Genomic DNA, 17,193 nt, shown 5'->3' on the forward strand with positions numbered 1-17,193 from the left:
GCTGTAGGCCGGTCGGGCACGTTCAATATCTCGGAGACAGATCCCATCTGTATTGCGAAGTGCCCGACGGATGAGGCAGAAGGGAGGAAGGCAAAGCAGAAATTCCCCCTTCCAGCGTATAGGCATCTATCGCTGCTGCCTCTAATCTGGTTCCTAAGTCACATACATGGGTTACTGGTGATTCCGTCTTGTGCAACCAAATTGATATCTGGCTTTCAAACTGCTTAATAAATTTAGCAGATATTTTGGGTTATGACATCTATTCAATGTAATCATAAATTGTACCCCGTGACATGGTGTCTCCTACTGTGTTCTAGCATCCTAGGACATAGGCAGCTGATAGTTAAAATGTCTTTTGACACACCATTGACAGATTTGTTTGACCAATTTGTTGCACAATAATGATTATTATGCTCCCCATATGGTTGATATAAGCCACCACCATAGTATTATCAATCCGTAACCACATATGTACGTGCTGCATTTGAAATGCATATGCTTTTTAGCCCAATAGGCGATCACCAATCCCAAGAAGTTGATGCCTGGTATGTGTAGTAACGATGTTTGTGACTTGGTCCATCTGTTACCTGTGCTGGATATGGAGTTTAGTTGCTCCCCAGCCTAAAGTACTGGCATTGGTTTTTAAAAATAACCAAGTTGGGATTGGTGATGATAATAGGGCTGAAAACTATGCCAAATATATGTCTGCCCACCACCTTAATTGTGATATAGCTTCAGTGGGTACATTCATGATTTGATTATAGTGACCCAAGTGTCTTGGCAAAGTAACAGTCATATGGACGGAATTGTTATTGAAGCCCAGATAATCCTTGGTAGTAACGCTTCAATTCTGGTTTATCTGGGCGTGGGATGAACCTCAGCTTTAGGGAGCTGTTTCGTAGCTAGAACTGCTCCACAGCTAATTCCTTTGTTTCCCCTAATATGAGGATATCATCCAATATGTGCCATGATTATGCTTGTTTTCTTAATATTTTCATGGCCATTTTTAATAGTTTAGGGCGGAGGTTTAGACCATATGAAATGCTATATGCTCCCATGGTTGCCCTAACCGGGATATCCATGATCCAGGTAAATATATTTAGGTACCTATAATGATCCTAGTGTATGGTATAAGATAGTTAGCATCTCCCATATCAATGCTCCCCATAGGTATCCTAGGGAGATCAGATGTCTGGCAGTGACAAAACTCCACCTCCATCTTAAAGTGGATATACTCAACAGATTTATTTAGTGATATTAGATCAATGATGATGCTACATTCATCATCTTTTATAGTTTTGGTGAATATATTCGATACCAATTCCAATCCGTTTAGTAATGTGCCTGTTTAGTTCAGCTTGCCTTCTCACTTCTCTTTTCTTAGAGGGAGAAACAGCCCTTTGGGCGCATTGCTGAACTGGCAGTAAAATGCCCAATTTGAATTCGTTTTTATCCTCTAATGCTGTTGAGTATATTTTGGTTATTTGTGACAGCATCCCATGCTTAGCCCACTCCCCATGCAGTTTAGTAGAACACCCTTGTTTTAGTGTAAACTGGGAGGAACCAGACTACCTACCTCCATGCTTGTTGTTTTTCATGAAGGCGTAGTTTGCTGGTATGCTGGTGCTGTCGGTGGGGCGGCGCATCTTCCCACGGCTCCGCTCTGGGCCCCGTCTAAAAAGAACTATGGGGATCTGCAGCGGTCACCAGGCTTTCACCAGTCCTTGTTTGATATTGCTGGTGGATGCCGAGGGGTGCTGCCAGCTGGGTGTTGGATGTGATGTCCTGCTCGTCCCATAGCCTGCTCCCTCTTCCCCGCAGCAGCGGTTTGCATAGCCCCATATATTCGGGGTTGCGGGCAGGTCTATATGCACCATCGTTCAGTCGAGTATCCCAAATATGGGAACATCTTAGGCGTCAGCACCAAAGGCGAGCAAAGGTGGTAACATCTTGACCTTCTGTAGAATTCGCTGCTTGTCTGTGAGTCTACGAGACCCAGCTGCCTGCGGATTTGCCTCTGGAAAGGCCTGTTCCTGCAGGGCTTTTGTTGGGAAGATGGTCGCGTGGAGGAGCCATGTAGTGGCCCACGACACCCAGTGGCTCTTCCTGATCCTGCTCCCCTGGCATACTGCTGTTCTCTTCCGCCTGCCCAGCACTTAAGCCAGCCCAGCCCTGGCCTCCTTAGCCCTTAAAAAAGGAGCATAAAGGATGCGCTAAATGGGAGGAGGCAAAGCACTCCACTCCGCTGTTGCATCAATCCCTCGACAAGGGAGATGGCTAGTGCAATAGCACTGGGGTAGGAGTCAGCTCCCTTGGCATTCAGCCAGTGCCCCTTTACACCGGCGGCACAGGGAGCGGCTCGGTGTCGAGTGAGCGGGAGCATTGAAATAGCTCCACCGCTACCGGTGGCTGCCTCCCAGATAAGGACCCTCGTGTGGAGTTGGGCAGGCAGTCCTTCTCCTGGAGGTGAACTTCATGACCTCCTCTGGTTTGGGGAGACAGACATACTCATTTTTGCTGTCTCCAACCTGTTCCAGCTTGGAGGAAGATGGCTCCTGTAGAACCTGTAAATTGGTAAGATTTCCCCTTACCTGCATGTAGAGGCTGCCTGCCGTTTTCCAGGCGGCGTTGTGGCGGTTCCCGGGCGGTGATTCTCCTGGTCAGGAGTCTGCAGGGCTGCCGGTCGGGTTTTTTAAAATTTTCCCGCCGGTCCGCGGCTGTACGGAACAGCTGTTCAGCGGACCGGCATAGCGCAGCTCCTAGCAGCGGTCCGCAGCGTTAGCGGTCCGGGTGGCACCTTGTCCCCGTCACTGTCGGCCCCACGCTGGAGTCGAAACGGGGCCCGCTCACCATGCCTCACTTTGCTCCCCCTGGAGCAAACACCACAAGGCCCGATTAAGGTAAGTACTTACCTCTCGTCCCTGGATGCGGGAGCGCCCGACTCCCGCTGGCTGCCGCGTTCTGCACGCTGTGCGATTATGCCGCATGCGCACTGGAGCTGGGGTCTTCACGGAATCACTCACGTGACTCCGAAGTAAAATTGCACAACAGGCTCAGAATGTGTACAGGCACATTGGATGAGATTGCAAACAGCATTTCATAAAAGGAGATGCCGCATCTGTAAAGTAATGTCAATATTTTGCCACTGTTCAAAGTATTGGTTTAGTTTAATACATTTTTCATTTTTCATGCCCAGTGTTGGTTCAGTTTAATACATTTTTCATTAAATCATCCATTGATAATAAGTATTTATACATCTTATCGTACCATCAAATATGCTCAGCTCATCGAACTGTTTCTCGCTTTGAAACATCTCCACATATAGAGAAACAGTGTAGCGAGGTTCCACTCTGATCGTCCAGGAGCACGTTTGAAAGTTGGGATAATTTTCAGGATATCCTGGACTTAATATCACTCCTGATGAGCTTCTGTGAACTTCATTCACAGGGCACTGTGCTGCAATCATAGAATGCAGGCGGAGATATGATTATTTACAAAGTACACAGGGTAAATACAAAAAGTATTTGCAGAAGCCCACAGGTATATATTTTATCTGACATCATGTTGAGTTTGAAGCTAGACACAAAGTGCTGGAGTAATGGACCTGCAGACCCACTTAGGCGATTTTTAGGCAACTGTCATAGTTGTAGCAGGTTGCCGAAAAAAGGGCGACTGGACTATTGGGCCTGTCCTACTTAGGCGATTTTTTAGGCGACTGCCGGAGAATACGACAATGGAATTCACCGGCGTCAGCACCGGCGACAACCTACGTCACCTGGCGCCGACCTACGACATCCTGGCGACAACCTACGACAGCACCTACGTCAAGCTACGCTCATTGGCATCAAACACATGGTCGCCACTGTCGGCAAAAATTTTTCAAGATGTTGAAAATCCAGCGGCGAGCAGAAAGACGCTACCACTCTTTGGGCGAATGAGGAGACTACTCATGACCATACAGGCGATACCCCGGCGACCACCATGTGGCGACAGCCCAGTCGCATGCAGTCGCCTATAGAATTGCCTAAGTGGGACAGGCCCTAACTCAGCGGGTCAGGCGGCATCTCTGGAGATTAGGAGACGTTTTGGCGCCAGGATCTTCTTTAGACTTTTCGGGTCCCGACCTGAAACGCCACCCATCCTTTTACACCAGACATGCTGCCTGACCTGTTGACTTACTCCAGCACTTTGTGTCTATCTTCAGTGTAACCAGCATCTGCTGTTCTTTTCTAATGTGTTCACTGGTTTCAGGAATGACTGGACCAAGATTTCATCTGTAACTGTGGGGTTCAACATTTCAGGTGTAAAATGAGCAGAACGCTCTCCTCAAAGTAAAGCAGTTTCCTATTTTCTTCTCAATTGTTTGAATCACAGCTTGTCTGACACAAATTCCTGGGCATTAACATCTTGGAAAACCTGTCCTTGGGGCATAGAAGAGTATTAGATATGATCTTTAGATATATATAGATCTAGTAAATATCTAATATATTTAGATATAGACACAAAATGCTGGAGTAACTCAGCCGAACAGGCAGAATCTCTGGAGAGAAGGAATGGGTGACGTTTCGGGTTGAGACCCTTCTTTAGACCTGAAGATGGTCTCACGAAGGGTCTCAACCCGAAATATCACCTATTCCCTCTCTCTCTCGAGATGTTGCCTGTCCCGTTGAGTTACACCAGCATTTTGTATCTATCTTTGATTAAAACGACCATCTGCAGGTCCTTCCTACACATATATATATATAGATATAGTATTAGTATTGATGAACATTACATCATAGATGTAATAACGAGGAAGGCACGCTTGCATTGTTGCTTTGTCAGATGTTTGAAGAGATTCAACATCTATAATCGGGCTTTACTAGACTGCATCATGCACATAAAGCCATTCCCTTTATCCAGTATCTGTACACTGTGGACGGCTCGATTGTAATCTTGTATAGTCTTTCCGCTGACTGGATAGCACACAACAAAAAAAGCCTTCCACTTTTTTTCCAAAAACATATCATTTACGTTACAATAAACTAAACCAAACTTAACCAAACTAAACTAAACTAATGTCACCGAATATTCCAACAAATGAATACAGGTGTACTGTAGAAAGCAGAAACATAGAACAGCTGATGCTGGTTTATATCAAAGTTAGACACACAGTGCTGGAGTAAGTCAGGGGGACAGGCAACATCTCTGGAGAACATGGACAGGTATCTTATGGGTTGGAACCCTTCTTCAGACTGAAAGATAGAGGTGGGGAAAAAAACTGGAGGTGAGAGAAGGCCAGAACAAATCAGGGCCGGCAACAGATGACCTCAGGAAACGTGGAGTGCAGGATGGCCCATTGTTAGCTGGGTGATAGCTAGAAGGATACAAGGATGTGAACAGGGGAACTGGGAGGACGATTAGGGTCTGGAATAGTCACAGAAGGGTCCCGACCTGAAATATCACCCATCCTTTTATTCAGAGATGCTGCGCAACCCGCAACACAGCATTTTGTGTTTATCTTCGGTAGTAAACACCCTGAATGGATGCACCATGGCCGAGTTTTAATGCACAGGATGCAAGAGGCTGCAGAATGTGTTGCGATCAACCCGGTCCATCATAGGCACAGCCCTCGCCAACGTCCACATGAGGTGCTGGCTCAAGGCGGTGGAATCCATCAACCCCACCATCCAAGCTGGGCACTTGTCCTACTGCTACCAGTGGGCAGGAGGTACAGAAACATGATGATGCAAGCCACCAGGCTCAGGAATAGCTATTTCCAACGGCTATCAGGTTCTAGAACCAACACACACAAACCTAATCTAACCTCAACAATGGAACATTACAGACCCTTTCAAACTCCCATTAACTTGTTTTTCTAATCGTGTTTGCACAAATGTCTCGGGTTCTATTTGGCATCTTTTTTTTACAACGCATGATTGACTTAAGTTTTTGTGTAGATAGACACAGAGTGCTGGAGTAACTCATGCTTCATTTGGAAACATTGCAGATCACATCCGAAGGAATTATCGGTTCTATTTTAACCATCTTGGGGAAATCATTCAACAGCTGCATATGGAGCTGAAACAAAGAAATGCAGATGCTCGATTATACCAAAGATAGATACAAAGTGCTGGAGTAACTTAGTGGGCCAAGTAGCAGTGTTAGAGAAAAAGGATGGGTGACGTTTCAGATCAGAACCCTTCGTCAGTCTGGTATGTAGGTGGGAGGCAACTGGAGGTAGATGAAGGCCAGAACAGATCAGGGCTGGCAACAGATAGCCAAGGAAGGGTGGAGCCCATAATGCCCCATTGTGGGCTGGGGAAGAGGTGATAACAAAGGATAACAAAGACAAGGATGCTTTTGTGCCTTTTAAAAGACATATGTACTTGCAATGCTTCTGCAAACAAGATTTTTGTTGCACTTGTGCATATGGCAATACAGTTGACATGACCTGTCTATACGGTTTCTGCTCTGTTTCTCACGTGCTTTGACTTACATTAACGATTAGTTTAGTTGAGTTTAGTTTATTGTCACGTGTACCGAGGTACAGTGAAAAGCTTTTGTTTGCTGCTATCCAGTCAGCTGAAAGACAATACACAATGTTCTCAATTCGCCAGCCTGCCCTGTTAACCCCTTCTGCTTGAGATGATAATCTGCAGCTGACTATGGAAGGAGATTTGCCGCTTCACCTGTCATCATTACTTACCTTCACAAGACGGAGGAATGCCTTCAAACTGCAGCTGTGTTAACAGTCTGCAAGTCATGAGTTCACTGCCGACAAGTGTATATCCCGGGGGACAATGGTACTTTACAACATCACCTTGTAAAAGAACACACTTCCATTTAATTTTTGTTTTAATAAAATACAGATTAACATACAGATGTTATTCATAACCCTTTCATAATCCCTCCCAATCAAACCCGGGTCACTGGCGCTGGGAGGCAGCAACTCTACCGCTGAACCACTGTTCTCAACTATGTAACACAAGGTGGCGCTGTGGAGTGGTTATTGGGGTGAATGACTTGACGTCAGCTTCATGAAGAAGCGGAGGAACCTCAGGCTATCTGGGAGGAATGTTGATGGAGAGAGAATCTGAGGGAGATCCATGGAGAAGGTAGGAGCTTGAAGTCACAAATCTGGAAAGTGACAGCGGTGGTGAAAATAGGAAGAATCCTGGATCAACATAGGAAGACAATGGAAAATGGTCGAGGTAGGATGAGATATAGAAACACGGAATTGCAGATACTGGTTTTCAGAAAATGGACACTGGAGTAACTCAACAGGTCATAGAGTCACAGTGATACAGTGTGGAAACGGGCCCTTCGGCCCAACTTGCCCACACCGGCCAACATGTCCCAGCTACACGAGTCCCACTTGCCTATGCTTGTTCCATATCCCTCCAAACCTGTCCTATCCATGTTCCTGTCCAACTGTTTCTAAAACGCTAGGATAGTCCCAGCCTCATATACCTCTTCTGGCAGCTTGTTTCATACACACACCACCCTTTGTGTGAAAAAGTTACCCCTCGGATTCCTATTAAATCTTTTCCCTTTCACCTTGAACCCATCTCCTCTGGTCCTCGATTACCCGAATCTGGGCAAGAGACTCTGCATCTATCAAATCTATTCCTCTCATGATTTTGTACAGCTCTATAAGATCACCCCTCATCCTCCTGCGCTCCATGGAATAGAGACCCAGCCTACTCAACCTCTCCCTATAGCTCACATCCTCTAGTCCTGGCAACATCCTCGTAAATCTTTTCTAAACCCTTTCAACCTTCACAATATCTTTCCTATAACATGGTGCCCAGAACTAAACACAATATTCTAAATGTAGTCTCATCAACATCTTATACAACTGCAACATGACCTTCCAACTTCTATGTTCAATACTCTGACTGATGAAGGCCAATGTTCCAAAGGCTTTTTGACCACCTTATCTACCTGTGACTCAACCTGCAAGGAACCATGCACCTGTACTCCTAGATTCCTCTGCTCTACAACACTACTCTGAGGCCGACCATTTACTGTGTAGGTCCTGCCCTTGTTTGACATCCCAAAATGCAACCTCACATTTCTCTGTATTAAATCCCATCAACCATTCCTCCGCCCACCCGGCCAATCGATCCATATCCTTCTGCAATCTTTCACAACCATCTTCACAACCTGCAAAACCACTCACTTTTGTATCAGGCAGCATCTCTAGAAAAAATGGACAGGTGATGTTTTTGGCTTCAGACTGATTGTGGGGGGAGGGGGGGAAAGGAAAGCTGAGAGAGAGGAGAGACAGATCAAAATGTGGACACAGGTGAGGGGGTGGGGGTGACAGGTGGTATCAAAACATTTAAGAAATCTGTTCCATGAAGCAAAGGTAGGTGAATACATTGAGGTTACCAGAGCAAATCATAAAGTGGATCTTGGGTTCGGAACGCTATGGTGGACATATTGAATACATTTAATTTCATTTTAATTTTGTTTTGTTCACTTTGACAATGAAGATAAAATCTTGCATAATGACTATGATTCTCAACATGATAAATATCTGCAAATCCTGTGAATCAATAGTGAATGCTTGAACTTGCCTATTTCATAGTCTTCATCCTCAGACAACACTGTGGCCAAAGGAACGACAGGTGGTGGTTGACACTTCTTGAGCCAGTAGGCTGGAAAACAGATGCAGTTTCAATTGGTCATTAGAACTGCTTAAAATATATTCATTACCAATGCATGTTTTTTTTATTCTGACAATAAAGCCTCTGGAAAGGTCATTTTAAAATTACCTGTAATTCATCCATCCGCTTGTATTTTGCTTTATTTTCCAGTCATTAGGACTTGGTCGATAATTAACTAATAAACAATGAATAAACATGTCGATGTTTTGCACAGCCTCAGGACATCTGAAGGCACTTGGCAGTACTTTTGTTGTTTTGTTGGATTAAAGGGAAACATGACAGCTAATTTGATCGAGGTCTTAAGTGTGGAGATATAGCATGGCAACTAGACCTTCAGCAGATAGGGGACCTGCACTCTTGCATGTCTTCAGCAGAAAGGGCCTGGAGAATCCTGAAATGATTCTCGATCCGAAATGTCACCCATTCCTTCTCCCCATAGATGCTGCCTGCCCCTCTGAGTTACTCCAGCATTTTGTGATCTAACTAAAACAATTCCTGTTTCTGCTGAAGCAATTCAAGTTGGGAGGGCCAAGCTGAAGATGAGGAATCCAACTTGCCATAAGGCTCCCAAGGCAAACTAACTTGATAGGCTCTGCTCAAATATAGCATGGCGGTAAAACAAAAATAAGTATTTTTCAGGAAGGTTTGCATCTCCAGGAACTCTCTGGAACTGACTCCATATGTTAAAATCTTCACCTTTTACAGATTCAACAAAATAACACTTGGGATAAACTTCCTCTGATCCTTAGAATTAAAAAAAAGTATTGCTCCTTTACCTCCATTTCAGTTGATGTACAGGAAAATCGAATCTAAATCTAATCATGATGCCAGATTAGCCTAATCTGCCTGCTCATGATCTATATCCATGAGCTATATCCATGATCTATATCCATATATATATTCGGTTGAAAGGAAATCGTAAAAATTGTAATCGGTTGAAAGGAAATCGTAAAAATTGTAATCGGTTGAAAGGAAATCGTAAAAATTGTAAAGAGCCATGGTTTTCAAGGGAAATTGGACACTTGGTTCGGAAAAAGAGGGAGATCTACAATAATTATAGGAAGCATGGAGTAAATGAGGTGCTTGAGGAGTATAAAGAATGTAAAAAGAATCTTAAGAAAGAAATTAGAAAAGCTAAAAGAAGATATGAGGTTGCTTTGGCAAGTAAGGTAAAAGTAAATCCGAAGGGTTTCTACCGCTATATTAATAGCAAAAGGATAACGAGGGATAAAATTAGTCCATTAGAGAGTCAGAGTGGACAACTATCTGCAGAGCCAAAAGAGATGGGGGAGATATTGATCAGTTTCTTTTCTTCGGTATTCACCAAGGAGAAGGATATTGAATTATGTGAGGTAAGGGAAACAAGTAGAGTAGCTATGGAAACTATGAGGATCAAAGAAGAGGAAGTACTGACACTTTTGAGAAATATAAAAGTGGATATGTCTCCAGGTCCGGACAGGATATTCCCTAGGACATTGAGGGAAGTTAGTGTAGAAATAGCAGGGGCTATGGCAGAAATATTTCAAATGTCATTAGAAACGGGAATAGTGCCGGAGGATTGGCGTACTGCGCATGTTGTTCCATTGTTTGAAAAGGGGTCTAAGAGTAAACCTAGCAATTATAGATCTGTTAGTTTGACGTCAGTGGTGGGCAAATTAATGGAAAGAATACTTAGAGATAATATATATAAGCATCTGGATAAACAGGGTCTGATTAGGAACAGTCAACATGGATTTGTGCCTGGAAGGTCTTGTTTAACTAATCTTCTTGAATTTTTTGAAGATGTTACTCGGGAAATTGATGAGGGTAACGCAGTGGATGTATATGGACTTCAGTAAGGCCTTTGACAAGGTTCCTCATGGAAGGTTGGTTAAGAAGGTTCAATGGTTGGGTATTAATGGTGGAGTAGCAAGATGGATTCAACAGTGGCTGAATGGGAGATGCCAGAGAGTAATGGTGGATGGTTGTTTGTCAGCTTGGAGGCCAGTGACGAGTGGGGTGCCACAGGGATCTGTGTTGGGTCCACTGTTGTTTGTCATGTACATCAATGATCTGGATGATGGTGTGGTAAATTGGATTAGTAAGTATGCAGATGATAGGTGGGGTTGCGGGTAATGAAGTAGAGTTTCAAAGTCTACAGAGAGATTTATGCCAGTTGGAAGAGTGGGCTGAAAGATGGCAGATGGAGTTTAATGCTGATAAGTGTGAGGTGCTACATCTTGGCAGGACAAATTAAAATAGGACGTACATGGTAAATGGTAGGGAATTGAAGAATGTAGGTGAACAGAGGGATCTGGGAATAACTGTGCACAGTTCCCTGAAAGTGGAATCTCATGTAGATAGGGTGGTAAAGAAAGCTTTTGGTGTGCTGGCCTTTATAAATCAGAGCATTGAGTATAGAAGTTGGGATGTAATGTTAAAATTGTACAAGGCATTGGTGAGGCCAATTCTGGATTACGGTGTACAATTTTGGTTGCCTAATTATAGGAAGGATGTCAACAAAATAGAGAGAATACAGAGGAGATTTACTAGAATGTTGCCTGGGTTTCAGCAACTAAGTTACAGAGAAAGGTTGAACAAGTTAGGGCTTTATTCTTTGGAGCGCAGAAGGTTAAGGGGGGACTTGATAGAGGTTTTTAAAATGATGAGAGGGATAGACAGAGTTCACGTGGAAAAGCTTTTCCCACTGAGAGTAGGGAAGATTCAAACAAGGGAACATGACATGAGAATTAAGGGACTGAAGTTTAGGGGTAACATGAGGGGGAGCTTCTTTACTCAGAGAGTGGTAGCTGTGTGGAATGAGCTTCCAGTGAAGGTGGTGGAGGCAGGTTCGTTTTTATCATTTAAAAATAAATTGGATAGTTATATGGATGGGAAGGGAATGGAGAGTTATGGTCTGAGCGCAGGTATATGGGACTAGGGGAGATTATGTGTTCGGCACGGACTAGAAGGGTCGAGATGGCCTGTTTCCGTGCTGTAATTGTTATATGGTTATATGGTTATATCCCTCCAGTTCCTGCATATCCGTGTGCCTGTCTAATGCCCCAATGCTATATTCCCACACCACCACCCCAGTCAGCACGTTCCAGGCACCCACCACCTTCAGTCTAAACAAAACTTGCCCCGCCAATTTCCTTTAAATTTTACCCCTCTCAACTTAATGCTGTGCCCTCGAGTCTTTAACATTTCCACCCTGGGGAAAAGGTTCTGACTGTCCACCCCGTCAATGCCTCGCATGAGTTTAAATCTTTCTCTTGTGTCTCCACTCTTTGCACTTTCAAAAAGCAATGGTAAAGCATGCCAGGCTTTTCCTGGCCACTTGACATTTCAAGTCGAAGACCTTACATCAGAAATGTTCCATTGAGCGTTAATGGCCAAGGGACATTAACTCCGTTTTTCCCAGCACAAAATCTGATTCTCTGCGTTTATTTCAGATTTTCTTACATTTGCAGTTTTTCACCCTTTTTCCCTTTGACAATCCAAACATTGACAGACATGGACTGCACGATTGATGGCTGCGTTTTAACACAGCCGTTGAGCCACTACATTGGGCAATGAAGCAAAGAGCAAACATGATTACCTTTGATAAATTTGCAATGTTAAAAATTAATCTCACTTCCTCCTCAACTTAAAAAGGATTTTATCAATTTCATTCATGTCAGCTGTGTTCAGTTGATATCATTCCCTTTCACAGTCACAGGTTCCAGGATCAAGCAACACCGCAGCGATTTGTACACAGAACTCTACTGTAATGGTGGCGTCAGACTGAGAAAAGGCGGCAGCCTCGCCAATCCGATCTTAAACCGAGGAAGTCTGACCAAGGGTCTCGACATGAATCGTCACCCATCCTTTTTCTCCAGAGATGCTGCCTGACCTGCAGAGTTACGCCAGCACTTTGTGTCTATCTTTGGCATAACCAGCGTCTGCAGTTCTTTGTTTCTGCTTTTTACAGAGAAACTATATAAGTTTGTTAGACTGTTCAGTGACATTAGTTTAGTGTCACGTGTATCGAGGTATAACAACCCAGCACTTTGTATCTATCTTTGGTAACAGTCTGTCTGTTTTTTCATCTTTTTTTTGTTATTTTTAGTGTGTTTTAAGTTTGTGTAAATGTTCTCTGGTTTGCTTTATATGGGGGTGGGGGAGGGGGTCGGGTGAAACTTTTGTTCGGTCTCTTATCTTGCTGGAGATGCGATTGTTTTCCAGGTCGTATCAATGGTGGCTCTGCGGCCTAACATCATTGTGCTGGAGGCCTCGCTCGGGATTGACTTTAAGCTCCACCATGTGACGTGGACTTACCACCTGCTTGGTATCGCTCCAACCCGGGAGAGACCGAGTCGGAAGCTCCAGAAGCCGCACGACGTTCGAGCAGCCCCGACCTGGGGTCAGGCCACTCAGCGCGGTGGAGCATAGATTCCCCCCTGATGCAGGAGCTGATCGCCCCAACAAGGAGGCACGCCGCTGGCTACGTGAATAAGATTGTCCCGTCAACGGAAGGCTCGAGGCCCCTGACCGCAGGAGGACAAAGAAGGGAAGAGATTGAACTTTTTTTTTACCTTCCATCACAGTGAGGAATGTGGAGGAGTCACTGTGGTGGATGTTTATGGTAAAATGTATTTGTGTGTTCTGTTGCTTTTTATTGGTATGACAGTATGGCAAATGAAATTCCTCGTATGTTGCAAAACATAGTTGGCTAATAAATTATTATTGTATTGTATTGTATAAACCCGCGTCTGCAGTTTTTTGTTTCTGCTTTTTACAGTGTTTCTGTATAAGTATTTGGTGATATTAGTTTAGTTTAGTTTGGTTTACGATACACGTGCTGTACCTCGATACAGCTCGGTACACGTCTAAGTCAATTTGATGTGACAAATAAAATTGACTTTGACTTGGATGTGTACTGAGGTGCAGCACTCCAGCACTTTGTGTCTATCTTTGGCATAAAGCAGTATCTGCAGATCCTTTCCACACAGACTTGTCCATTCACCGCAGGTGGATACAAATGACCTCGTTTTAAAGACATTTTGCTTAAGTGTACAGGACAATATTTATTCCCCATTTAACATTTGTGGAACCCAATTATTTGATCATTATCACGGGTGAGTTTATCGAGCACAATTGGCTGTATAATTTTCTACAATGCAATGGAGAGGACAACTCAAGTGTACCATTTAAAGCAGCATTAGTAGCATCTCCGGCCTCATTAGGAAGATGAGAATGATCTGTTGTGCTGCATACCCTCACAGTGTGCCTTTGACCACTGGGGCTGAGAGACTTACTTTCTTTGAGACTTACTTTACTTTAGAGATACAGCACGGAAACAGGCCCTTAGGCATACTGAGTCCACGCCAATCAGTGATCACCCCGTACACTAACACTATCCTACACACTCGGGACATTTTACAATTTTACCAAAGTCAATTAGCCTACAAACCTGTACGTCTTTGTAGTGATGGAGGAAACCAGAGCACCTGGAGAAAACCCACATGGTTACAGATAGAACGTGCAAACTCCGCACTGATAGTACCCATAGTCAGGATCGAACTTGGGTCTCTGGTGCTGCAAGACAGCAACTCTACTGCTGTACCAATATGCTACCTAACACTTGCCTCACTAAATAGGCCCAACGGTGGAGAGGTAAATAATTAAATAATTAAAAATAAATTAGCTGGCATTCCTTTTAGCTTGATAATGGCTATATATCTTGCAGTGTTGATGTCTTGCCCCTTATTCTTAAACTGTGGCCCCTGATTCTGGACTCCCCCAACATCGGGAAAATGTTTCCTGCCTCTAGTGCGTCCAAGCCCTTAAAAACACTTATATGTTTCAATGAGATACCCTCTCATCCTTCTAAACTCCAGAGTGTACAAGCCCAGCTGTTCCATTCTCTTTGGTTTTGTGGTACAATGAGCCTGCACGTGATCTAAACCTCTCCATTTCCGGCACACCTTTGTGATATATGGGGCTTATCAAAATCTAATCAACAAAGACAAAAATGATGTAAGATCCATTAAAATTATTAGATCCTGACAGGTGCCTCAAGAAGGCATAGAAACATAGAAACATAGAAAATAGGTGCAGGAGTAGGCCATACGGCCCTTCGAGCCTGCACCGCCATTCAATATGATCATGGCTGATCATCCAACTCAGTATCCTGTGCCTGCCTTCTCTCCATACCCCCTAATCCCTTTAGCCACAAGGGCCACATCTAACTCCCTCTTAAATATAGCCAATGAACTGGCCTCAATTACCTTTTGTGGCAGAGAATTCCACAGATTCACCACTCTCTGTGTGAAAAATGTTTTCCTCATCTCGGTCCTAAAAGATTTCCCCCTTATCCTTAAACTGTGACTCCTTGTTCTGGACTTCCCCAACATCGGGAACAATCTTCCTGCATCTAGCCTGTCCAACCAGGCATGGTTCTGTACTACAGCTAATTTGTATGGCTCCTCTTGGAGAAGCTGGGAGATTCAGCACTGGAAAGTTCATTCATAGAGTCATAGAATCACACAGCATTGAAATAGAACCTTCGACCCAACTTGGCTATGTTGCCCACAATGCCCCATTTGTCAGTGTATGGCCCATGTCATTGGGCAAATGGCATAGAAGTGTGAAAACACACACTTCTGGGTTCAGTTTCTACCCAGCTGTTATCAGGCAACAGAATCATCCAACTGCAAGTAGAGAGCAGTCCTGAACTACTATCAACTGTACCTCATTGGTGGCCCTTGGAATATCTTTGATTGGACTTTACTAGTTTTATCTTACACTAAACATTATTCACATTATTCCTTTTTATCATGCATCTGTATCCAAATGCCATTTAAATATGGTTCATGTGCTTTTTAAGACAAAATAATATAACATGCACACTATCAAATTACATCTCTATCTAATCTGTATTTTCAACCAAAATATGGTTATTGGATATGACTTCTTTCATATTGTCTTTTGGTGATAGTATCAATTCAATTAGTTGTCTTCAACAGTACTAAACCCAATTTCTACTCCTGGTCTAAAATAACAATAAACAATTTTTGAAAGTGATCTTCTTGGAGAGATGAAGGGCTTGATGAAAAATACTTCAAGGAATAATTGACATTAATGCAGAGAATTTCAGAAATATTTTCTAGTTCAAAGGGTTTCTAATTTTCATCTTGCAAAAGTATGATTCAATATGCACCAAATACCCCATACGACATCAGATCATATGGAACTTATGGTCAATATTCAATGAAGACTCACAGCAACAAGTACCACAACCTCTACCACAACCAGAGAGCAGTGCTAAACTACTAGCTACCTCTTTGGTGACCCTCGGTCAGACTTGATCAGACTTTGCTGGCTTTCCTTTGCACTAAACGTTGATTTATCCTGTATCTGCACACTGTAAATGGATCGATTGTAATCATGTATTGTCTTTCTGCTGACTGGTTAGCATGCAACAAAAGCTTTTCACTGTACCTCATGACAATAAACTAAACTAAACTAAGTACCTCGTGACAATAAATTAAACTAAACTAACTATTCACGTCATTATACTGTAAAGCCAATTTGTGCTGAGCTGATGCATATATATATATGGCATCAGCTCAGTCACACAGCATGGAAACAGGCCCTTCGGCCCAACTTGCCCATGCTGACAAAGATGCCCTGTCTACACTTGTCCCACCTGCCTACATTTGACCCATATCCCTCTTACTCTCTCTAATCCATGTATCTGTCCAAAAGTATTTTATATGTTGTTACAGTACTTGCCTCAACTATCTCCCCTGGCATCTTGTTCCATACACCCACTACTTTCTGTATGAAAACAATTCCCTCAGTTTCCCATTCCTATCGATTCCCCTATTCTCGGTAAAATACTCTATGCATTCACACCTATCTATCTCCCTCATAATTTCACCCCTCATCCACCTGCAATCCAAGGAATAAAGTCCTAGCCTGCTCAACCTCTCCCTGTAGATCAGGCCCCCAGATTCTGGCAACATCCTTGTAAATTTTCTCAGCACCCTTACTAGCTGAACGACATATATGTTCAGTAGAACATTGTGGTGCAGCGGTAGACTTGCTGCCTCACAGCATCAGAGACCCGGGTTTGATCCTGACTACGGGTGCTGTCTTTACGGAGTTTGTACATTTTCCTGTGAATGCATGGATTTTCTCCGGGTGCTCCAGTTTTCTCCCACTGTCCAAAGATGTGCTGGTTTGGAGGGTAATTGGCTCTTGTAAATTTCCCCTAGTGTATAGGATAGAACCAGGGTACGGGGTGATCGTCGGTCGGTGCAGACTCGTTGGGCCGAAGGGCCTGTTTCTGCACTGTATCTCTAAAAATACAGTGGCTTGCAAAAGTTTTCATACCCCTTGAACTTTTCCACATCTTGTCACGTTACAACCACAAACGTAAATGTATTTTATTGGGATTTTATGTGATAGACCAACACAAAGTGGCGCATAATTGTGAAGTGGAAGGAAAATGATACATGGTTTTCAAATTTTTTTACAAATAAAAAACTGAAAAGTGTGGCGTGCAAAAGTA

The 17,193-nt window shown here is 43.6% G+C and overlaps 1 protein-coding gene across 1 annotated transcript in view; it reads right to left on the reverse strand.

Annotated features, from left to right (window-relative positions):
* Nucleotides 1–17,193, reverse strand: part of LOC129697526 (CUB and sushi domain-containing protein 1-like) — a 512,171-nt gene that overhangs the window by 205,015 nt on the left and 289,963 nt on the right. The window contains exons 32-33 of the mRNA XM_055636177.1: nt 8,565–8,645; nt 6,689–6,802 (exon numbers count right to left, since the gene is read on the reverse strand). Of these exons, the coding sequence (XP_055492152.1) occupies nt 6,689–6,802; nt 8,565–8,645 (195 nt within the window). The remainder of the gene's footprint in view (nt 1–6,688; nt 6,803–8,564; nt 8,646–17,193) is intronic.

The sequence above is a fragment of the Leucoraja erinacea genome, chromosome 5, assembly GCF_028641065.1.
Source record: "Leucoraja erinacea ecotype New England chromosome 5, Leri_hhj_1, whole genome shotgun sequence".
Classification (NCBI taxonomy): domain Eukaryota; kingdom Metazoa; phylum Chordata; class Chondrichthyes; order Rajiformes; family Rajidae; genus Leucoraja; species Leucoraja erinaceus.